The sequence below is a fragment of the Carassius gibelio genome, chromosome A3 (genome assembly GCF_023724105.1).
Source record: "Carassius gibelio isolate Cgi1373 ecotype wild population from Czech Republic chromosome A3, carGib1.2-hapl.c, whole genome shotgun sequence".
NCBI lineage: Eukaryota > Metazoa > Chordata > Actinopteri > Cypriniformes > Cyprinidae > Carassius > Carassius gibelio.
The window spans coordinates 32,822,816-32,849,091 of record NC_068373.1 but is presented as its reverse complement, the minus strand read 5'-3'; the positions used below and the strand labels follow the sequence as shown (position 1 = coordinate 32,849,091).

Below are 26,276 nucleotides of genomic sequence, written 5' to 3'. Positions count from 1 at the left end.
TCAACTTTATTTCTCAGTTGATAATTCCATCCACAATTCATAAAACACAACACATGCAACTGAGATACAAGAAGGCTTTACTTCCAAAAATAACTGAAATCATTTAAAAATCAAATGGACAGGTTAAAAAAAAGCCTCAAGTCCAAATATTCATTAATCACCAATAAACTGTTTGACAAACATTTCCTCCTTCGATGTCCAGATCTGAATTAAAAAAATAATAATAATCACAAACAGTCTCCGGAGTCTCGATCTGAATCAACCGAGTCGCGAACAGGCTCCGAAGTGCCGATCTGAATCAACCGAGTCGCGAACAGGCTCCGAAGTGCCGATCTGAATCAAAACAATCAACAATACATCCTAAAAGAGTTCTATTTTTTTTTTTTTTTTTTTTAAAAAGAAAGAATACATTTAACTGACCACAAACTTTTGAACTCTAGTGTTTATTGTTAGAAAATACTTCTATTTTAAATAAATGCTCTTCTTTTTATCTTTTCATTTATCAAAGAATCCTTAAAGAAGTATCACAGTTTCAGCAGCACAACTCTAATAATAAATCAGTAATGGAGGAATGATGCTGAAAAATCACAGAAATAAAATAGATTTCAATGTATATTAAAATAGAAAATATTTTTTTACTTCATAATAATATATTTTTAAAAAATTCCTGTGTTTTTGAGGAACAGGCTCCGAAGTGCCGATCTGAATCAACCGAGTTGCGAACAGGCTCCGAAGTTGCCGATCTGCCGATTTTTACTTCATAATAATATATTTTTATAAAATTCCTGTGTTTTTGAGGAACAGGCTCCGAAGTGCCGATCTCAATCAACCAAGTCGCGAACACGCTCCGAAGTGCCGATCTGAATCAACCGAGTAGGGAACAGGCTCCGAAGTGCCGATCTGAATCAAAACAATCAACAATACATCCTAAAAGGGTTCTATTTTTTTTTTTAAAGAAAGAATACATTTTACTGACCACAAAATTTTGAACTCTAGTTTTTATTGTTAGAAAATACTTCTATTTTTAATAAATGCTCTTCTTTTTATCTTTTCATTTATCAAAGAATCCTGAAAGAAGTATCACAGTTTCAGCAGCACAACTCTGATAATAAATCATAATATTATAATTATTTCTGAAGATCATGTGACACTGAAGACTGGAGGAATGATGCAGAAAATAACAGAAATAAAATAGATTTTAATGTATATTAAAATAAAATGTTTTGTTTTACTTCATAATAATATTCCACTTTTTTCCTGTATTTTTGATCAAATAAATGCAGTTTTGATGAGTAAACTCCTGTAAAAAAACAAACAAAATAAACAACAACAAAAAACATAATAAATCATTCTGAACCCAAACTCTGAATGGTGTGTGTGTGTAGCACTTACACACTAATCCCCACAATAATAAAGATGTTAAATACTCACCTGAAGAGGAAACAATGTTGCATCATAATGAAAGGATGTGTGACGTACACTTTTCTGTAAACTGAACCAAACATTTCTTCACTGAGTAAGAATATTTATTGTATTGCGCAAGTTAGTTCATACTTAGATATAATTTTATATGCAATATTACCTTTTCTTTTCATTATCATCTTTAAGAGTTCATGATAATTTCTGTTCAACTTTATTTCTCAGTTGATAATTCCATCCACAATTCATAAAACACAACACATGCAACTGAGATACAAGAAGGCTTTACTTCCAAAAATAACTGAAATCATTTAAAAATCAAATGGACAGGTTAAAAAAAAGCCTCAAGTCCAAATATTCATTAATCACCAATAAACTGTTTGACAAACATTTCCTCATTCGATGTCCAGATCTGAATTTAAAAAATAATAATAATCACAAACAGTCTCCGGAGTCTCGATCTGAATCAACCGAGTCGCGAACAGGCTCCGAAGTGCCGATCTGAATCAAAACAATCAACAATACATCCTAAAAGAGTTCTATTTTTTTTTTTTTTTTTTTTTTTAAAAACATTTAACTGACCACAAACTTTTGAACTCTAGTGTTTATTGTTAGAAAATACTTCTATTTTAAATAAATGCTCTTCTTTTTATCTTTTCATTTATCAAAGAATCCTTAAAGAAGTATCACAGTTTCAGCAGCACAACTCTGATAATAAATCAGTAATGGAGGAATGATGCTGAAAAATCACAGAAATAAAATAGATTTCAATGTATATTAAAATAGAAAATATTTTTTTACTTCATAATAATATATTTTTAAAAAATTCCTGTGTTTTTGAGGAACAGGCTCCGAAGTGCCGATCTGAATCAACCGAGTCGCGAACAGGCTCCGAAGTTCCGATATAAATCAAAACAATCAACAATACATCCTAAAAGAGTTCTATTTTATTTTTTTAAAAGAAAGAATACATTTTACTGACCACAAACTTTTGAACTCTAGTGTTTATTGCTAGAAAATACTTCTATTTTTAATAAATGCTCTTCTTTTTATCTTTTCATTTATCAAAGAATCCTGAAAGAAGTATCACAGTTCAGCAGCACAACTCTGATAATAAATCATAATATTATAATAATTTCTGAAGATCATGTGACACTGAAGACTGGAGGAATGATGCAGAAAATCACAGAAATAAAATAGATTTTAATGTATATTAAAATAAAAAATGTAGTTTTACTTCATAATATTATTTCACTTTTTCCTGTATTTTTGATCAAATAAATGCAGTTTTGATGAGTAAACTCCTGTAAAAAAACAACAACAACAAAAAACATAATAAATCATTCTGATCCCAAACTCTGAACGGTGTGTGTGTGTGTGTAACAATAATAATAAAGATGTTAAATACTCACCTGAAGAGGAAACAATGTTGCATCATAATGAAAGGATGTGTGACGTACACTTTTCTGAAAACTGAGCCAAACATTTTTTGACTGATTTAGGGTAGAGTAAGAATATTTACTGTATTGCGCAAGTTAGTTCATACTTAGATATAATTTTATCATCATCATCTTTAAGAGTTCATGATAATTTCTGTTCAGTTAATTAATTTCTCAGTTGATTAATCCATCCACAATTCATAAAACACAACACATGCAACTTCCAAAAGTCATTGAAATCATTTAAAAATCAAATCGACAGGCTAAAAAAAAGCCTCAGCTCCAAATATTCATTATAATGAACTGTTTGACAAACACTTCCTGCATCGATGTCCAGATCTGAATTTAAAAAAAATCACAAACAGTCTCCGGAGTCTCGATCTGAGTCAACCGAGTCGCAGTTTTTAGAGTGCAGCATTCTCTACATTTCTCCCATTCTGCTTTAGAAAAACACCATCTCTCTATTCTGTGACCCTCCTGAACATGTATTTCAACATTAATTGTACATAATATCATAGTGATCACTGCCTGTATTAATGTTACTCATATTTCCAGAAACATAAAATCTCAAAGGAATGATGCTCTCCCATGTCTCTTGCTTTTAACATCTACAAAAACAAACAAACAAACATTATTTTACTCTTAGTAAAACACAACAACAACTGATAACATGAAATTATGAAGTTTACTTGCCTTAAACGATCTTTCCCTCTCTTCAGAAGAAGCTGAGAAAACCACCTCCTCACACAAGCAGACTTCTGTGTCCTTAACTCCAGTTAGTTTGAGTTCTGCAAAGAGGGACATCAATGGTTTCAATAAAATATTAACATATACATACATACATACATATATATATATATAAAATCACACTGTTTTTGCATCAAAATGTGAAGTAAACCGGCAGGACACAACATAAACATTAATTTTCTAAAAAAAAAAAAGTAATAATAACTTAACTTACATCAGTCTCAAAAGAATGAAGTTATCTTGTCTCTGGATTTCAACATCTAAACAACAACATTATTTTAGTCTTAGTAAAAATAAAGATAACTTGATGTTATTCTGAAGTTTACTCTCCTTAAACCTTCTGTCCCTCTCTTCAGAAGAACACCTCCTCCTCATCCTCACACAGGTCTGTGACTCCTCACACAAACAGCTTCTGTGTCTTTAACTCTCGGCGCGAGGACAATGAAGACTGGAGCTGGACAAGTCTGAAACATTACATGTAAAACATACTTTTAACAGTTACCACTTCAACAGCCTCAAAATAATTATGCTAGTCTTTACTACACAATGCCGTTTCCTTTAGGAGACAAACATACATTCAGTTTAACCGCGAAAAAAAAGACAAATTCACATGACCATAACCGTGACCATAACCGTCTGTTAACGCCTCAAAAAGTACAGATAATGTAAAACCTTGTGTAAATATGACAAAATACATTCACAGACGTTATATTAAAAGTAAATCCTCCGTTCAGTAACGTTACATGAGGCAGTTAAGACCTCCGTGTCCGAGGCGAAAACCGCGTCCGTTTTTTATATATATATATAACGTTAAGCTCCTTTGTTTCCGCCTTTCATAAAACCTTCCGCCTTTCATACAACCGGGTAAACAATAAAAGATAACTTTACATTTTGAATATTTACTTACCATAGTCTTTCACTCGCTTCTCGCTTCTATCACGCTGAGAAAATGGCGGCTGCTCGCACTGGAGACGTACGATTTTGACGTGACGTGCGTGCTCTCCTTCACGTCCGCGTCCTCAACCCACCCCCGCTGGGTTGAAAAAGAAAGTTATTTTCAACCCAAACTTGGGTTAAAACATCCCAAAGTCCTATCCAACGGCCTCAACCCAGCAGTTGGGTTGAAAAAACAACCCAGCGTTTTTTAGAGTGTAGGAAACACTTGAGTCAAGACAATTTGATTGATTCCCAAAGGAAGAAAGCCAAGGCACAGAAAATAATCAAGTCATCAAGGAAGAATGCATGGAGACAGTTCTGTTCAGCGATTGGTCGAGAAATAGATTTGAATGATGTATGGGCAATGATTAAAAAGATGACTGGGACAATCCCTGTGCTGGTAGATGGAGAATACTTGGCAAGAACAAATAAGGAGAAAGCGGATTTATTAGGTAAGAAATTTGCAAGTATTCATAGTGGAAGTCACTTAGATGGAGTGAATAAGCAACGGAAAGAGGATATTATTAGGAAATGTTCTGATGTATTAAGGAAAAAGGACACTAATGGATCAAGACTAGATGCATGAGCTGAAAAATGGCCTTAGAGAAAAGTGGATATACAGCTCCAGGGCAAGACCAACTGTGTTATGATGTTTAGACAATTACCTGATGAATTTATGGAAATTATACAAAGACTTTTTAATAAGATATGGAGAGAAGGCAAACTACCTCATAATAGGAAAAGTGCTTTGATATTGCCTTTTAGTAAGCCTGGTAAAACCCCAGACAATGCAGGGAATTACAGGCCTATAGCGTTAACATCTCACTTGTGGAAATGGATGGAAAGGGTAATAGTTCGTAGACTATCATATTATTTAGAACAGAAAGGGCTGATCTGTGCACGACAAAGTGGTTTTCGTAAAGGTAGATCTACAATAGGTGCCCTAGTGAAAGTTAGTAATGAAGCTGAAAAAGCAATTAGTATGAAAGAGGTCATGGTTATAGTATATTTTGATGTAGAGAAAGCATATGACTCAATGTGGAGAGAAGAACCATTGATTAAATTACATAATATGGGTATAGGTGGAAGGATGTATAACTGGATATTAGATTTCTAATCAAATCAAACGTTTCGTGTTAAAGTTGGAGATGATGTTTCAAGTGATTTGAACATATTAATGGTATTGAAAAGAGCAATACTACATCTGTATCAGAGTCTTTTTCAATTTTACAATTTTTGCTTGACCCAAGAAAAAGTTAAACAACTGACATTCATAACAACGTTTTCTCAAATACTTAAAACCACAAATGAAAACCTCCATTGAGAAGACTTCCTCAAACTGTTTAAATACATCTTGTAAAAAAATAAACAATGGTCTTAGTCTAATACAATGCATGAAAGTATGGAACACAGTTTCTCTTTGTGAACCAAATGGACAACTCTGATTGACTTCATGATTTATCACTGAGACAAACGCATTGACAGCTATGGTACCGTGAAAAATTCTCCATTGCAAGTCCCCTGTTTTTTTAAGCAATGGTGACTTATAAAGTGCTCCCCATTTAGGTCTTGTATTCTCACTTAAATGTAAGACATTGCGCCATGGAGTATCTATTTTACCATCAAGACTCTTCTTATTTAAAGCTTTAACACAACACTCATACATAGCTTTACTGGATGCTTTTTCTTTTCCCAACAACCTTAAATTATTACTCTTTAAAATAAAACCATCGCACATTTCTAAATCAGGACTTAAAAACAAATTCGGAAAAGGATCATCAGTCTTTGGTTGAATCCACCCTTCTTCAAAGTCTTTTATCATTTTTAATTCCTTTTTGGTAATGATTTCTTTCCACTTAGACAACAGCCGAGTTACTACCCGTGTAGACTTCATCTTCAACTCTTCTTCCATTGCTTTAGAGTCAGATAAATCATGTCCAGTTATACGAACTTGGCTTCCAAGAGTAATAATGTGAGATTTAATAAGTGAGTCCATCAAGGCAGGAAAACATCCCTCATTTGACACATCCAAACGTGATCCACCAATTAAAGGTTCTTGAAGAGTCCAGTACAAAGAGTCTTTGTTTTCACTTCTCAATACTTTAAAAAGTGACCATACTTTAAATAAGTTACAATAAAAAATTGGTAACTTAGATACAGAAAACTTCTTAAGATTCATCCAGAACAAAGATTTGTCTAAAACCAGACCTTCAAATTTTTTTAAAATAATAGAAGCAACCAAACTCCAATTCTCATTCTCAGAACTTTCAAGAAATCGTTGTACATATTTTAGCCGAAAAGCTGCCACTCTACTCTGTAGATGAATCAAACCTTGTCCCCCTTCATTTTTAGACAGATATAAAACACTTTGTGGCACCCAATGTAAATTATCCCAAAAAAATAACTAATATAGACTGACATTTTTTCAGAAGAAGTGCTGGGGGTTCAATACATGCTAACAAATGGCAAAGAGTAGAGGCTGCTAAGTTGTTAATAATTAAAACCCAACCTCTATATGACATATGAGAAATTAAAAACTTCCATTTATTCAAACACCCCACAATTTTTCCTTCTATCCCCTCAAAATTCTTCTTTACAGTTGTATCCTCTCCCAAATATACACCTAAATATTTAAACCCATCTCTACTCCATTTTAACCCCGCAGGGAGACTAGGTTGTCCATGCATCCACTTTCCAACTAAAATAGCCTCACTTTTATTCCAATTTACCTTAGCGGAGGAAACAACCATAAAATCACTTAAAATTTGTGTTATTTTTGACACATTCTTTAATGAAAATTACAATGTCATCAGCATAAGCTGATAGTTTAAAAACTTAATCACAATTTGGAATTGTGCTTTCAGGTCTAGGATTTCTGCCAATTCTTTGTTTTTGGGGTTTAAAATTTCAATAAGCTCTTGATTATGTTTGTTACCAATAGATTCTTGTAATTTCTTTATATCATTTTCTAAATTTACCATTAAAATATTTGTTTCTTTAGTGATGTTGTAAGCGTGTTAGTTGTTTAATCAGTTGTTTAATCTGGGTTTTCCCCAAATCCCACCACTGCTGCAAAGATTGGAAATCAGATTTAGTGGTTCTAAATTCATACCAAAAAACTTTAAAATATCTTTAAATTCCATATCAGTTAAGAGACTGTTATTAAAATACCACATTGCACTTTTTGGTTTTATGGATCCTAAAATTAAAAAACATTGTACTAAACTATGATCCGAAAAGCTAACTGGAATAATAGAACAATCTCTAAAAAGTTTGAGTTGATGACTAAAACCATAAAATCTGTCCAATCTTGCTAAAGACAACCTATTATTATAAGAATGAACCCAAGTATACTGTCTCTGTGTCTTATGAAAGTTCTGCCAAAGGTCTACAAGATCATGTGTTTCTATAAGTTGAATTAGCCTTTTTCGAGGAGCCATATGAGGCTCAACATGATTTCTATCGGAGGCAAATTCAGCGCAATTAAAATCCCCTCCAATTAAGAACAAATCTTCAGAATTACAATCACTTAATGCTTTACATAATATATTTTAAAAACCCATTCTTTCAACTGCATTGGTGGGAAAATAAATACAACCAAAACAATAAAAAAGCATTATCAAATTGAGCCCTTATTTTAAAAAATCTGCCCTTTACTACTTCTTCCACTTCATAAGAAATCGGAATGGAGTTTTTAGAGAATAAAATAGCAACACCACAACTTAAAGATGAATTATGACAAAAAATGGTTAACCCATTGAATTCTCTTGCCCAGTCTTCTTCATTGGAAACATCACTATGAGTTTCTTGAGCAAACAGAAAGTCTATTTTCTTCATCTTAATTAACTCATATAATTCAAACCTCTTCTTCCCTTCCTGTGCTCCATTTAAAATAAGGGAAGCAAAATGAAATTATTTCATTAAAGAGAAGAAAAGGATAATCAAGACACAAAAAAACCATCTCATAAGTGTAATTTTAAAACTTTTCAGCATTAATTCCTAATTGAAAATTTACTTTTGTGAGAATTTTTTTCAGTCTGTAAACCTCTTGATCAGTAAAAAGACTTTCACTCTTAAAAATCTTTACCTTTTCTACAAATTGCTCCAAATCAGGAAAGCACTCTGTAATGCGCACATTTCTTGCATTCTTTGTGACTCTCAAAAAGAGCTTAACATCATCTACACTGTAAGACGTAGATGAAGAGTCATCTTTTGTCTGATCAAAAGTAACACTAGATTCTGAAAGGTCAGTGTCACTCTCAGTATCAGTTTGGCTATTTTCTAGTTTTTTTGATTTACTGTAGTGGCTCTGTTTCAATCTCCTGTTTTGTGGTGTTTTAGAAACACATTCATCTTGTTCTCCCCCAGAACACTGATACCCTTCCAGCTCCATATCTTGATTATTTACTGAACTCTGTAAATCTAAACCCTCAATTAACTGATGCCTTTCATCAGAGACAGAAGCTTCTTCTACATCTGCCACTCACTCTTTCCCCTTTTTCTTCAAAGCTGCAGCATCACCTAATAAATCTGAGTTTTCATCGACAGGCTTCTGTACAGTGTTCTCCTCAACTACATCCACGTGGTACCTCACTCCTAACACTTTGCACTATCCACCCCTCCTCACCAACCTTTTCAATCGGGAATGAAGAAACTTTTTCCTTCGTTTTCTCTTCTTTTTTTGGACAAACCCTCACGAGGTGTCCTGTTTCCCCGCAATTAAGGCATCTCATGCTATTAGTCGTAGCATACACTACGTAGTTGAAATCGTCATGCTTGAAATTAAACGTCAAATCCAACACCTCTTTATGGTCCTTTAATACCATGTACACAAAACGTCTGAAAGACACTACGTGTTTTAGCAAGGTCGATTTGCAACCAATCTGTATCATTTTGATTGGGGAAACCAATCTGCCATATCTCTCGAACAGTTTTACCAGCACCTCATCTTTTATGAAAGGCGGCACGTTTGATAGGATCACTTTTTTAGACGGAGTAGACAACGGTAACACTGGAACAAAAGCATTGTCGATAACAACGCCACTTTCAACCAACAAGTTTGCTAATTCAACTGTTTTCAAAAAAATAACAACCGCGTTGTTCATTCTCGATGCTGACAGAACATTTCCACAACCCACCACCTCTCCGACAGCCAAACTACACTCTTCCACACTAGCGTTTAAACTTAACTTCACCGCATGACGCCGTGTGAGGAAATCTAGCGTCCTCACACCTGAAGTCATCCTGCCAGTTATAAAAACTGGTAGACAGACAACAAACCACTATCTTAAACCTTTTCAACTGTATACCACAAGTAAAAAAAGGTAAAAGATAGAAAATAGAAACCCTATTTGTGGCACAGCGGCCAGAAAAAAAAGAGAAAGACAGTCTGTGTCTTGTAACTTTGAACGCTCCTCTGGTTTCAGTTGTGTTTTTGTTTATTTTGGTGACGTATAAATAAAGTCTTTGCCTCTTGCGATCCGTGACACTACGTCCTTAATAACAATGGATGAAAAGTTTAGAGCCCTACTGATGATTAAGTCTAGAGTGTGTCCACCTTTGTTTGTGGGTCTATGTACAGGCAAAAAAATATATAAATAAATAAATCGCGTGTCCAGGGACTTTTTTTTTCTTTTTTGCCATGCATTGTTCATAGAGCTCATTAATCATAGCGGTGCCTCAGGTGTTTGCAGTGTGTATACAGTATGTGTCTGCGGTCAGCAGCGAGAGCGCATAAATATAACGCGAAAGCACATTAAAATAATGCACGAGTGCGAATCTCTCTGTTCGCACGCAGATTTCATTTGCTCTGTCACAAAACCAGACGTACTTGCTCAGATACACACTGTTCTGCGCGGAGAGAGTGTGCGCACTTAAAGCATGTCTCCTCTCACTTAAACTGTGTCCTGTGCACTCACAACTCTCTCTATGCTCACTTCTGGGACTGTTATTGCTCATGTGTTAGATATTAATTATTTTCTCACGTTTATATTTCTAGCCTTTTACCGCGTGCAGTGTGAACGCTCTGATCCGTTAACATGGGCTCAGAAAAAAGGCGCATCACAGACAGAGTGTGAACCTGGAGTTACAGACATATGCCCGGGCTGTTCTGTTCTCGCGCTAGGTGTATTTTTTTTATTGTTATTTAATTATATATATGAAATGATGTTATGTTATGACTTAGACATATTTACATATAATATAACAATATTATTATTTCTTTTAATAGTAATTTGCGGCCCACGGGTTGAAAACCACTGGTTTAGAATATAATCCTCTCTCAGCGTGAAATCAAGAGCTCAGGACGGTCAAAACTACAGTGATCCAGACCACACTGCTGATGAAGCAATGACAAATCATATTAATAACTGAAATAAATTAAAATGTAAGAAGTACTTTTCAAGTTGAAATAAAATTGTAAGTAGTAAAAAGTATTTTTTCTTTCTTCAGTAATGTTATAAAGTAAAAGTACAAGTAGTGAATTTATATTGTACTTGAATAAAGTAAAGATGCCTCACAAATCACCAGAAGGAGACTGGAATGTTCTGTGTCCCTCAGTGAAGCAGGTTTTTTTTTTTTCTTTTGGTTTAGTTTGTACGTTACTTCTTCACTTGCGAGGTTCTGTGAAAAGACTCCATTACCCATGATGCATCTCTCCTTCGCGGCAGAGAGCGACGTCAGAACGCGCAGAATCAGTTATAATATCACAGTTTTTACAGATGCTAGGACACATTTCTCAGTACTTAGGTCACTTTTGCAGAACTCTTCACACAGTGAGCACAACAGAAGTCTATGTGGGCTAAACTGAGGATCAATTATCATTGCTTTGGCACAAAATGCATTCAATGACTACATCTCTCAAATTTGATGAATTCTTTTCTCACTCAGACACAACAACTGACAAAACTCTTTACGTACAGGACAGTCTGCAAATGCTTACATACTGTTATCAAAACTGTTAAACTGATGTTCAGAACAATATAATACAATACTGAATCAGCAATTTGCTACATTTCTACAGTAATATTTGAATGAAATATATTTTAAATCTTAAAATTAAATGCTATAAAAACAACTGGACAGTTAGTAGATTAGCATTACTATTGTATCTGTATCAGTGGATGGTGTGGACACAAATTCCTCCATTTTGGAATTACTCAGTGCAAAAAAATAAATAAACGTCATACAATATTAACGAATTGTGCATCATGTCTGATTCACTCCAGTGACATATATTGGAATGAATTATGAACAGAGATGTTTCCTTGTTTTACACAAGAAAACACTGTATAATGCTACATGTTGTTAGTGTTTTTAGCTCATTGTTTGTCATCTGTCAACCTTTGCTAGTGTTCTGGAAGAATGAGCTGATTTGAGACCTGAAGAAAGGGTTTTGGTAGTTGTAGTGCTTTCTGAATGAGAAATGAACTGCTTTGCCAAGCTGAAAGATGGTTAGGAGAACAGTGTGAAGAGTTTTGCAAAAGTGACCTAAGTATTGAGAAATGTGTCCTAGTGTCTGTAAAAAACTGTAATATAATACATTACTGACCAGCGAAGATTGAACATTAGCGATACGTGCTGCTGCTCAGTGTGATCAGACACAGAACTAACGTGGAAACACACAGTACTGTGATAAACTTTCTAAATCATGAATCATTGCCTGTCAACATGCTACACAGAGAGTGTGTGTGTGTGTGTGTGTGAGAGAGAGAGAGAGTCTGTGTGTGTGTGTGTGTATGAGAGAGAGAGAGTCTGTGTGTGTGTGTGAGAGAGAGAGGTAGAGTGTGTGTGTGTGTGAGAGAGAGAGTGTGTGTGTGTGTGTGTGAGAAGATGTGTGTGTGTGTGTGTGTGTGTGTGTGAGAGAGAGAGAGAGAGAGTGTGTGTGTGTGTGTGTGAGAGAGAGGTAGAGTGTGTGTGAGTGTGTGTGTGTGTGTGTGTGAGAGAGAGAGGGATAGAGAGTGTGTGTGTGTGTGTGAGAGAGAGAGAGGTAGAGTGTGTGTGAGAGAGTGTGTGTGAGTCATGATGTAGTGGTTAGAGTTGATCTCTCTCTCTCTGTATTTATAACTATCACCGCATGCTCTCTCTCATCCGCTCCCGCACACACTCTAATACCGCACACTACATCCGGGCATCAGCAGCCGCTCTCAGTGTGTGGGGTGTTTAAAGCTTTGGGTGAGCGGCAGGAACAGGTCACTTTCACTTTCACCGATGTCGTGATCGCGGAGCGCGTGCACGTGTATCTGTGATGAGCCCTGATCCGTCTTCAGTCATGTCTCCTGAGATCAGTCTCACCTGACTCCTGCTGCTCGTGCTGATTAGAGCCGTGTTTATGATGTACATGTGCATAACTGAGACTGTGACACTGGGATATCAGGGATGGAAATGAAACATTTGATATTTGGGACATGGTCACTGCTCCACACACACTCGGGATACTCTCTGGATAAACTTGTGCTCTTTTGTTGTTCATTACTTCTATTCTGTTATCTGTCATTCGTATTTAATTGATGAAAATATTTATTTGAACTTTTGTCTCTATCTTTATATCTTGATAAGCATATTAGTAGAAATATTGATAAGATGCTTTGTGATTTCCTATGGAGAAATCAAACACATATATTAAAAAGATTGTGATTATGAATATATGTGAGAATGGTGACCTTCACTTCTGTAGTTATTACCACAGAAATATCATCTTAGAAATCAGATTAAAGACGTTTCTTATAAGCTTATTCATAGAATTGATCCAGCAAATCATTCTTTCCAATCAAGTAAACCAGGAGTAAATGTGAGTGGTATTTCTGGGCCTGCACATCCTCAGATACTCAGACTTTAACACCTTCTTCAGTTCGGGGGGAACATTACTGTCCTAAACAGGAGAAACACTGCTTTAACTTCATTCATCTACTCTACTATTTACCAATAAAAACACAAAGTTATGGTATTGCTGAGTGAAATAAGTATATATAGTGACAGTATCAGAGACTCTGGGAATAAGAAAGCTGTGAGAACGAACGTTTGTGAACTTTACAACATATTCATTTGATTTATATATTCGTACATGTGTATGTGTTTCTTGTATTTTTGTTTTGAAGTCTTTTGTTTGTTGTAACTTTTCCTTTCTGTTCTCTTCTCTCAGGTTAATGTTGTTTTCTTGATAACATTGTGTTATTGTACCTTGAATAAAAAAAGAGAAAAGGTGAAACTCCATCTCATAACCCTGAGATAGATCTGTAGCACCAACATGTGCTCTTCCTCAGGCGTGATGTCACCTCCTGGTGCATTGTGGGACGAGGACGTGATGACTGGCGTTACGAGCATCTCCTACGACAGCCAGCCAATGAACGCACAGAGTGAAGGTGAGCCAATCAAATCAGTGCAAACACAAAAATGATTCCAGTACAAGAGTTAATACGACTCATTAACTGTAACAGAACTGTAATGATGATTGTCCTGAACACTTTAAAGATAACTGTAACAAAAAATAACTAATGATAACCAGAATGATTACTGTAACAAAAAAAGAGAACTGTAATGATAACTAACAATGACTATAACTATAATGGTGATTATAACAATAAATAGCTGTAACTGTAACGATAACTTTAAAGATAATAACTGTCACAATAACTGTATCAATAACTAACAATAATGACCAGCAACAATAACTAACTAATGATAACTTAACAATAACTACAATAGTAGCTGTAATAATAACTTTAAAGGTAACTAACTGTAACAAACAATAACCGTTAATTACCGTAACTGTAGCAATTACTATTATTGTAACAATAACTATATCAGTGACTAACAATAACAAACAGTAACAGTATGCAACTAATGAGAACTGTAACAATAACGAAAAGGAACAGACGAATGATAACTAACGATAACTAGCTGTAACACTAGTGTGTGTGTGTGTGTCTGTGTGTGTGTGTGTGTGTGTACAGTGTTGAACGAGCCTGTAATTGAAGCACATGGTGTTGGTCTGGTCCGGTCTGGTTTCTCCGTTCTGTCTCTGATGTATTTCTGGTTCTGGTCTTGTTAAGTTGAGGAGACTCGACTGACAGACACTATTAAAGAGAACTGAACTGAGGATTATGAACTGAATCATCAATGAACTGTCTTTAGCTGAAGAATAACTCTGTTATGGTGTTCTTTCATCACTGATAACCTATTATCCTGTTGAACACGATAAAGCTGCTTTGACAGTCAGTCTGTATAAAGCACTACAGAAAGAAAGATGGCTTCTTTGCTGTATTCAACTATCATTACACCTCAGTTACAGATCAAGAGTGGTTTTAGATCAACAGATGGCATCGTCTGCTGTTTATTTAGAGATGTTTCAGTCATCACATTATGTTTGGAGGTTAAAAACAAGCCAGACAGACATTGATATGATCAGCAACACAGCTACAATAAATAAAACTGATAATGTGTGTCAGAGTTATGGTGTGTGAAGGATCAAACAATGACAATAATCAGCTGTGGTGCCCCGAGGGCCACAGAAAGGCTTGTCAGTGCTGTTTGCTTCCTGCAGGAGACGGAATGATGAACTCACCTGAGCTCTGCAGGAGCACAAGATCTACCTGTGCTCTCAGTGTGCTCAGAGACAGAGACAGAGACAGAGAGAGAGAGAGAGAGAGAGAGAGAGAGAGAGCGGACACACATGTGGGGCAACCACACGCTCAGCTGCTATATATAGCGTGTCACACACACACACACACACACACACCGCTCCTCGCGTCTGTCGGTCCGCTGGTGATCATGGCGGTGGTGTCGGTTGTTCGCCGGTTCGTGTCTCTCTCGGTTCCGCGGCTCGTCGTCTCTCAGCAGCAGCACCGGACCGCAGTGAACACCACCTCCGGAGCCATTCTGCCCAAACCCAAGAAAGTGAGTGAGTAAATCAGTCAATCACTTAATCAACGACACACGCGGAGACCCGCTCATATAATTACACTCACAACGCGATTATTGATCACAGCCAGCGATGAAATTAATGTATGGACGGAAATATGAAAGATCGTCAGCTAGAGGACGCGTGTGTGCGCGCGTGTCAGTTACAAACACACCTCATCTGTCAGTCAGTGTGAAACAGTAATATCTGTGTTTATCACTCATATCGTGTATATTACCATGCCAATAACTATAACTAATAACCATAAGCAGGTTGTGTGGATCATACGCGCTGTTTGTCGTCTGTCTGTACTTCAGAGCTCATTAATGAGGAATTACTCTCGAATGCGGAGCAGGAGTGTTCTGCGCACGCGCAGTTCAGCTCTGAAGCGCTTCTGAGTCGGTTCAGTGAATCACGTGAGTGAATCAGTGCAGTTCTCAGAGTGTCTTGAGTTTGTGAAGAAGACTTTATAACTGACTGCACGAGAGAGAGAATCAATCTCAGGACACCTCTTACTATACTCACATTTTCACACTTTAAATTATAGTCACAGAGGAGAGTGAAGCAATAAACAGTTTAAGAAATAAATCAACAAACAATATCGTCTCAAGCAGCTGAATATTAAAGCAATAGTCCACTCGAAACTGAGCATTTGCTGAAGATGTAGATGAGTTTGCTCCATCAGATCTGGAGAAATGTTTCATCACATCAGTGTCTCTGCAGTGAATGGGTGCCATCACAAGCCTTATCTAAAAAAGTTCTGGTCAGAATCAGGAGAGAGATCTGCACATAAATGTGACAGGATTTTGATCTGACAGACAACAGGAGATGCATCTTTTCACTGGAGGAAGTGTTATTATGGATTATGGACTCTATGTGTCATGATTCTGCCCTCGTGTCCTTGATTTTTCCTAGTCTTGAGGCAGGATCATGACAGACCCGTGTTTTGTGTACAAGCGCATGGCCTTGTCTTTGGGCCATGTGCTTGTGTTGTCTCGTTCCCTTGCCCCGCCCCCCTTGTTAACCTAGTCGTGTCTTGATTGTCCCATCTGTGCCACCTGTCGTGTCTTGATTGTTTCCCCTATTTAGGTCTCCAAGTGTGCTCTGTCTTGCGTCGGTTCATTGTGATTTGTGTACCTCATATGTGTTCTTCATTCGTGATTGTACCTTGTCCTTGAAACTCCTCGAAGTCTTTTGTCCTGCAGTGAGTGTTTGTTAGTAGTTAGTGTTCAGTCTTTGTTTACCTTGTTTATTGTGTTTTGTAGAATCATTTAGTGTTTACCCTAGCCCTTGTTTTCCCCCTCGTGGGTTTTTATTTTCCCTTTTTTGTAATAAACCCTTTGTTTGAGAATCCCTGTCTGCACCTGAGTTCCTCCCTTGCCAGATACCTGACAGAATGAACCGACCACCAAGGAACTCAGCAGACAGGAGGCAATGCTGGATGGCATCAGCCAGCCAGCGAGATTGTTTTGAGGGCTCTCGCCTTGTGGTGTTCCGGGGGACCAGGGGAGGTCGTTCCGGAGTGAGCGGGCGAGAGGAGGAGCCCCAGAGGTCCCCACCTACCCAGCTGCCGGCGATCCCGGAGGGTCGTGTCCTGGCCGTGGCAACCCTGGGGGGTCAGGCAAGCCCCTCCCAGAGTCCTGAGGTGCCCTCCTCAGCCAGCAGTCTCCCCATGAAACGAGGGAGACGGTTTTCATGGGAGTCGGCTTCAGAGTCTTCGGCGTCCGAGTCTGCCCTGTCCGAGACCAAACTCCCCCAACCCGCCTCTGACCCAGCTGTAGCCTCTGCACCGCGCCCGAGGAGGAAGAGGAAGAAGAAGGGGCCTGCCGGTCCTGTGACCCTGTCTCCTCCCGAGTCAGCAGCGGTGAGCGTGCCTGAGCCAGCAGCGGTGAGCGCTGGCGTGCCCGTGCCATCACCGGTGAGCGCTGGCGTGCCCGTGCCAGCAGCGGAGCGAGCTGGCGTGCCCGTGCCAGCAGCGGTGAGCGCTGGCGTGCCCGTGCCAGCAGCGGAGAGAGCTGGCGTGCCCGAGCCAGCAGCGGTGAGCGTGCCCGAGCCAGCAGCGGTGGGCGTGCCCGAGCCAGCAGCGGTGAGCGTGCCCGAGCCAGCAACAGTGAGCGTGCCCGAGCCGGCAAAGAAGAGAGCTGCAGTCGTGAGAGCGGAGGAGAGAGCCGCGGCCGACTCTGCAGCAAAGACTCTTGTACAGTGTGTCTCATCTCGTAAGGAGATGCCAATTGTCCTGGCTGCTAAAGCCTTTTCTGATTATTTGTCTAGTCTTGTCCGTATCCTAGAAGTCCCCGTCAGTCCTGTCTTGTCCTCAGACCCTGTCCCCAGAAATCCCGAGTGTCCTGATGTCGTCTCCCCGTGTCCCGTGAGTGTTGCCCCGTGTCCTGCTGATGAAGTCATGTATCCTGTTGATGTGGCCCCGTGTCCCGTAGATGTCCCGTGTCCTGTTGTCCCCCCGTGTCCAGTAGATGTTGCCCCGTGTCCCGTAGATGTCCCGTGTCCAGTAGATGTTGTCGTCCCGTGTCCAGTAGATGTTGTCGTCCCGTGTCCAGTAGATGTTGTCCCCCCGTGTCCAGCTGTCGTCTCCCCGCGTCCCGTAAGTCTTGCCCCGCGTCCCGTAAGTCTTGCCCCGCGTCCCGTAAGTGTTGCCCCGCGTCCCTTGTCTGCTCCTATCATGTCCCCTGTCAGTTGTCCCGAGACCCCTCCCCGCCCCTCACCACCCAGACCTGCCCGTACCCCCCCGTCGTCAGCCTTCGTCCTGTCCTCCTAAAACTCCTGCCCCACCCACTCACCCTGGTCTGTCCCCCATGAACTTTGTGGTCCCGCCTCCTCCCCTTCCCTGTTTGTTTTTTTTGATTTGTCACCCTAACCCTGCCGTCGTGTATTCATGTCTGCCTTTGTTATTATTTGTCATGTCTTGTTGGTTTGTGTCGGTGTCCCAGTCTGTCATGTCAGTCGTGTCCCGTGTTTGATGTTCCCTTGAGGAGCGTCTGGAAGCCGCTCCTTAAGGGAGGGGTTCTGTCATGATTCTGCCCTCGTGTCCTTGATTTTTCCTAGTCTTGAGGCAGGATCATGACAGACCCGTGTTTTGTGTACAAGCGCATGGCCTTGTCTTTGGGCCATGTGCTTGTGTTGTCTCGTTCCCTTGCCCCGCCCCCCTTGTTAACCTAGTCGTGTCTTGATTGTCCCATCTGTGCCACCTGTCGTGTCTTGATTGTTTCCCCTATTTAGGTCTCCAAGTGTGCTCTGTCTTGCGTCGGTTCATTGTGATTTGTGTACCTCATATGTGTTCTTCATTCGTGATTGTACCTTGTCCTTGAAACTCCTCGAAGTCTTTTGTCCTGCAGTGAGTGTTTGTTAGTAGTTAGTGTTCAGTCTTTGTTTACCTTGTTTATTGTGTTTTGTAGAATCATTTAGTGTTTACCCTAGCCCTTGTTTTCCCCCTCGTGGGTTTTTATTTTCCCCTTTTTGTGAATAAACCTGTTTGTGTTGTAAATCCTGTCTGCACCTGAGTTCCTCCTTGCCAAGATCCTGACATCTATGTATTTGAGTCATTGTATTTAAAATCTTAATCTTACTGCTGGATTTGTTTCATCTTTTGTCTTCTCCAGATGTTAATTGATGAACTGGAGTGCTGTGGATTACTGGTGGATTATTGTGATGTTTTTATCAGCTCTTTAGAAATCTCATTCTCACGGCACCCATTCACAGCAGAGCATCAATTGATGACACACTGATGCAATGCTACATTTCTAGAAACCTGACGAAGACACAAACTCCTCCTTATGGATCTGAGCACATCTTCAGATCAGACGTGTAACACTCCTATAACACACATCTTCAGATCAGACGTGTAACACTCCTATAACACACATCTTCAGATCAGACGTGTAACACTCCTTTAACACACATATTCAGATCAGACGTGTAACACTCCTATAACACACATCTTCAGATCAGACGTGTAACACACCTGTAACACACATATTCAGATCAGACGTGTAACACTCCTATAACACACATCTTCAGATCAGACGTGTAACACTCTTGTAACACACATCTTCAGATCAGACGTGTAACACTCCTGTAACACACATCTTCAGATCAGACGTGTAACACTCCTGTAACACACATCTTCAGATCAGATGTGTAACACTCCTATAACACACATCTTCAGATCAGACATGTAACACTCCTGTAACACACATCTTCAGATCAGACGTGTAACACTCCTATAACACACATCTTCAGATCAGACGTGTAACACTCCTGTAACACACATCTTCAGATCAGACGTGTAACACTCCTGTAACACACATCTTCAGATCAGACGTGTAACACTCCTGTAACACACATCTTCAGATCAGACGTGTAACACTCCTGTAACACACATCTTCAGATCAGACGTGTAACACTCCTGTAACACACATCTTCAGATCAGACGTGTAACACTCCTGTAACACACATCTTCAGATCAGACGTGTAACACTCCTGTAACACACATCTTCAGATCAGACGTGTAACACTCCTGTAACACACATCTTCAGATCAGACGTGTAACACTCCTATAACACACATCTTCAGATCAGACGTGTAACACTCCTGTAACACACATCTTCAGATCAGACGTGTAACACTCCTGTAACACACATCTTCAGATCAGACGTGTAACACTCCTGTAACACACATCTTCAGATCAGACGTGTAACACTCCTATAACACACATCTTCAGATCAGACGTGTAACACTCTTGTAACACACATCTTCAGATCAGACGTGTAACACTCCTGTAACACACATCTTCAGATCAGACGTGTAACACTCCTGTAACACAGATCTTCAGATCAGACGTTTAACACTCCTGTAACACACATCTTCAGATCAGACGTGTAACACTCCTGTAACACACATCTTCAGATCAGACGTGTAACACTCCTGTAACACACATCTTCAGATCAGACGTGTAACACTCCTGTAACACACATCTTCAGATCAGACGTGTAACACTCCTGTAACACACATCTTCAGATCAGACGTGTAACACTCCTGTAACAAAAATCTTCAGATCAGACGTGTAACACTCCTATAACACACATCTTCAGATCAGACGTGTAACACTCCTGTAACACACATCTTCAGATCAGACGTGTAACACTCTTGTAACACACCAGTAACACACATCTTCAGATCAGACATGTAACACTCCTGTAACACACATCTTCAGATCAGACGTGTAACACTCCTGTAACACACATCTTCAGATCAGACGTGTAACACACCTGTAACACACATCTTCAGATCAGACGTGTAACACTCCTGTAACACACATCTTCAGATCAGACGTGTAACACTCCTGTAACACACATCTTCAGATCAGACGTGTAACACTCCTGTAACACACATCTTCAGATCAGACGTGTAACACTCTTGTAACACACATCTTCAGATCAGACGTGTAACACACCTGTAACACACATCTTCAGATCAGACGTATAACACTCCTGTAACACACATCTTCAGATCAGACGTGTAACACTCCTATAACACACATCTTCAGATCAGACGTGTAACACACCTGTAACACACATCTTCAGATCAGATGTATAACACTCCTGTAACACACATCTTCAGATCAGACGTGTAACACTCCTGTAACAAACATCTTCAGATCAGACGTGTAACACACCTGTAACACACATCTTCAGATCAGACGTGTAACACTCCTGTAACACACATCTTCAGATCAGACGTGTAACACTCTTGTAACACACCTGTAACACACATCTTCAGATCAGACGTGTAACACTCCTGTAACACACATCTTCAGATCAGACGTGTAACACTCCTGTAACACACATCTTCAGATCAGACGTGTAACACTCCTGTAACACACATCTTCAGATCAGACGTGTAACACTCTTGTAACACACCTATAACACACATCTTCAGATCAGATGTGTAACACTCCTGTAACACACATCTTCAGATCAGACGTTTAACACTCCTGTAACACACATCTTCAGATCAGACGTGTAACACTCCTGTAACACACATCTTCAGATCAGACGTTTAACACTCCTGTAACACACATCTTCAGATCAGACGTGTAACACTCCTGTAACACACATCTTCAGATCAGACGTGTAACACACCTGTAACACACATCTTCAGATCAGACGTATAACACTCCTGTAACACACATCTTCAGATCAGACGTGTAACACTCCTGTAACACACATCTTCAGATCAGACGTGTAACACTCCTGTAACACACATCTTCAGATCAGACGTGTAACACTCTTGTAACACACATCTTCAGATCAGACGTGTAACACTCCTGTAACACACATCTTCAGATCAGACGTGTAACACTCCTGTAACACACATCTTCAGATCAGACGTGTAACACTCCTGTAACACACATCTTCAGATCATACGTGTAACACTCCTGTAACACACATCTTCACATCAGACGTGTAACACTCTTGTAACACACATCTTCAGATCAGACGTGTAACACACCTGTAACACACATCTTCAGATCAGACGTGTAACACACCTGTAACACACATCTACAGATCAGACGTGTAACACTCCTGTAACACACATCTTCAGATCAGACGTATAACACTCCTGTAACACACATCTTCAGATCAGACGTGTAACACTCCTGTAACACACATCTTCAGATCAGACGTGTAACACTCCTGTAACACACATCTTCAGATCAGACGTGTAACACTCTTGTAACACACATCTTCAGATCAGACGTGTAACACACCTGTAACACACATCTTCAGATCAGACGTATAACACTCCTGTAACACACATCTTCAGATCAGACGTGTAACACTCCTATAACACACATCTTCAGATCAGACGTGTAACACACCTGTAACACACATCTTCAGATCAGATGTATAACACTCCTGTAACACACATCTTCAGATCAGACGTGTAACACTCCTGTAACAAACATCTTCAGATCAGACGTGTAACACACCTGTAACACACATCTTCAGATCAGACGTGTAACACTCCTGTAACACACATCTTCAGATCAGACGTGTAACACTCTTGTAACACACCTGTAACACACATCTTCAGATCAGACGTGTAACACTCCTGTAACACACATCTTCAGATCAGACGTGTAACACTCCTGTAACACACATCTTCAGATCAGACGTGTAACACTCCTGTAACACACATCTTCAGATCAGACGTGTAACACTCTTGTAACACACCTATAACACACATCTTCAGATCAGATGTGTAACACTCCTGTAACACACATCTTCAGATCAGACGTTTAACACTCCTGTAACACACATCTTCAGATCAGACGTGTAACACTCCTGTAACACACATCTTCAGATCAGACGTTTAACACTCCTGTAACACACATCTTCAGATCAGACGTGTAACACTCCTGTAACACACATCTTCAGATCAGACGTGTAACACACCTGTAACACACATCTTCAGATCAGACGTATAACACTCCTGTAACACACATCTTCAGATCAGACGTGTAACACTCCTGTAACACACATCTTCAGATCAGACGTGTAACACTCCTGTAACACACATCTTCAGATCAGACGTGTAACACTCTTGTAACACACCTATAACACACATCTTCAGATCAGATGTGTAACACTCCTGTAACACACATCTTCAGATCAGACGTGTAACACTCCTGTAACACACATCTTCAGATCAGACGTGTAACACTCCTGTAACACACATCTTCAGATCATACGTGTAACACTCCTGTAACACACATCTTCACATCAGACGTGTAACACTCTTGTAACACACATCTTCAGATCAGACGTGTAACACACCTGTAACACACATCTTCAGATCAGACGTGTAACACACCTGTAACACACATCTTCAGATCAGATGTATAACACTCCTGTAACACACATCTACAGATCAGACGTGTAACACTCCTGTAACAAACATCTTCAGATCAGACGTGTAACACTCCTATAACAAACATCTTCAGATCAGACGTGTAACACTCCTGTAACACACATCTTCAGATCAGACGTGTAACACTCCTGTAACACACATCTTCAGATCAGACGTGTAACACTCCTGTAACACACATCTTCAGATCAGACGTGTAACACTCCTGTAACACACTGGCTGTGTCCTCAGACGGCGTTCGGTCCGCTGCGGATCCTGATGGTCGTGGCTCCGTTCCTGTACGTCGGGACCCTGATCAGTAAGAACTTTGCGGCTCTGCTGGAGGAGCATGATATATTTGTGCCTGAGGATGATGATGATGACGACTGATCACAGGTCAGCGGTGTAACCTGCGAGTGTGTGTGTGTGTGTGTGTCTGAGTCTCACTCTGATGTTTGTTTCCACAGATGCCACTGTTTCTCTCCATGAACTCAAGTACTGGAGCATCTTTGTGTCTGCGTCTGCTTCACAGGAATCACTTCTGTTCGTCTGTATATTGCTGTGTATTTATGAAGATTTATCAGGAGCTGAGTTCTTGATTCTGACTGGTTGACCCGAGTGTAGATCACTGATCTATAATAAAGAATATAAACCCTACTATTCAAGAGTTCGATGGCACTGTGATTCTTTTCATTTTTAAAATCAACTCTTCTGTTCATCAAGGATGCATTAAACTGATCAAAAATGGCAGTAAAGACATTTATAATGTTACAGAAGATTTCTGTTTCTAATAAATGCTGTTTAAATATTTCACTATTTTTACTGTATTTTTGATCAAATAAATGCAGCCCTGGTGCACCACACACAGACACCGGACTGTTTCACAGTTTATTTACAGTCCAGAAGCAGAGACACATCAGGGTTCAGAGGTCAGGGGTCGTGTCCGTGGTAAAACTTGGACAGGAAGTCGGCAGGCGCATGAAATAAGCGCATGATGTGAGTCTTCTGTTTCTAGACGTTGATGGTCTCCTCCAGTTCTATCCTCCAGTTCGATCGTGTTCTACAATGAAGATTAGCTAGGACACTAGAAATTTGTCAATTAGATGTTTTAGTAATGGAAATTATCTACATTATCAAAAATATTGATGGTGTGGCGAGAAGGGGGCAGGAATTTTTGAGGGGTGGCAACATATGGCAGACGTATATACTGAATTTAGTCACAGTTATCACAGTTTGATGATAAATATATGTGCACACTACAAAAGGACACAGACTATCATTTACAAACTTAATCTCATGCAATCAATGTCTTGCATTTGAAACAGTTCATATAAGGAATAAGTGACCATACCCCATAAGCCCCTCACACTCACTAATGCATACAGTATGCATCCACATGTCATTAAGAGCATTATAAAAGGTTCAGTGTTATCAATATGTCCATTTATTATAAGAAACACAAGACTTTAACAGCCAATGACATTTCCAGCTGGGGAGACTCAATGATTTTCTACAGTTTAGTGTTAATCATCATCTAACTCAACCAGTCAAGAGCTACATTTAGCCTTAGATGTTATATGAATATGGTCCTGAAGCATAGCTTTTATTAGCTGACAATAATAATACATAAATAAACATTATAGGCACAAATACAAATGTACTTTTAGAAATTGTTTTTGAAAAATATGGTGTTATTTTTTTGGCAAGTTTAAATTAAAACTTCTATGAAAACTTGTGTGATATTCCTTTAAAATAATGTTTTAGTATATCTTTTTTAAAGTATATTTTACTAAGCAATTCCTTACATAATTTCTTTGAGTTAGACCAAACTTTTATTTTGGTGAGTTGTAGACAGAGTTTCTGTGTTTTTTTAATTAACTATTATTATTAGCTATTAAGCCTACTTGAAGTATAGCATACTCTACTGTGCAATAGTACTATAGTTCTGTTGCATTTCTTCAAGTTAAACCGATTTTTAATCTGACAGTTTGTCGTAAAGACATTGCCGTTTCTGTCAGTCTGTATCCGATACGAATGAATGACGATAGTTTTATCAAATTAAATGGTGAAATCCTCTCATAGTGCTGACGTGCACGTGTGTAACCTAAATCAAGTGTTAATATAGTGAAGAGCTGAAAACACCACGCGTGCTTCAGTGTGTGTGTGTGTGTGTGTGTAGAGCACACATTCCCAGAGACTTGTATAACAACACCTTCAGGGCTGCTGCTGGTCAAATGTGTGTCCTGAGCAGGAGTGTATTGTTGTGCCCCCTTCCTCAAATATAATGAAAAAACACCTACTATAGGAGTGAAAAAAGAACTTTAATCAAATAAAAAACTAAATGAATAAATTGTATTATTTATAAATCACAATTGTAGCTCTCGACATTTACCTGTGGCTATAACTTTATTATGACTCTAATTTATTTTATAGTCTCAAGCATTCAGAAATCATGCAAAAGGAAACTAAGCAGTTTTACTATGATAAAACCATGGTTTATTTTTGTAAGGGTTGTGATATGCACGTTTTTTGTTGAAGAAATTATAAAACCTGTGTCATCTATAGCAAAAAGGTGTCCAAAAATTAAAGATTTAGTGAATATTTGAATGAAATGTTTGGTCAGTATCCTAAACAAGGATTTGATCGTCCTGTAAGTGTAACAGCAGCAATCACATGGCATTTGTGATAACATCTACATAAACTGTTTATTTTGTATTTGCCTACATTATGTATTAACATTGTTATAATTAATCAATCATTATTGCCTCATTATTCTTTATATAATGCATTTTAAGTCATTTTAAAGGCTATTGATGGCTTTGGTCTGTTTTTATAGCGAAAAATAAAATAAAATAAATAAATATTACAGTATATTAATACTTTGTAAATTATTATTTGAAGTAACAAAACCATGG

The 26,276-nt window shown here is 38.8% G+C and overlaps 1 protein-coding gene across 1 annotated transcript; it reads left to right on the top strand.

Moving 5' to 3' along the window:
* The first annotated feature begins 15,217 nt into the window (after positions 1–15,217).
* Positions 15,218–24,026, top strand: LOC127956516 (essential MCU regulator, mitochondrial-like). Its single transcript, XM_052554505.1, has 3 exons — positions 15,218–15,434; positions 23,614–23,757; positions 23,829–24,026. Exons 1-2 carry the CDS (start codon positions 15,309–15,311, stop codon positions 23,749–23,751), a joined length of 264 nt encoding a protein of 87 aa, XP_052410465.1. The 5' UTR covers positions 15,218–15,308; the 3' UTR covers positions 23,752–23,757; positions 23,829–24,026.
* Positions 24,027–26,276: the final 2,250 nt, after the last annotated feature.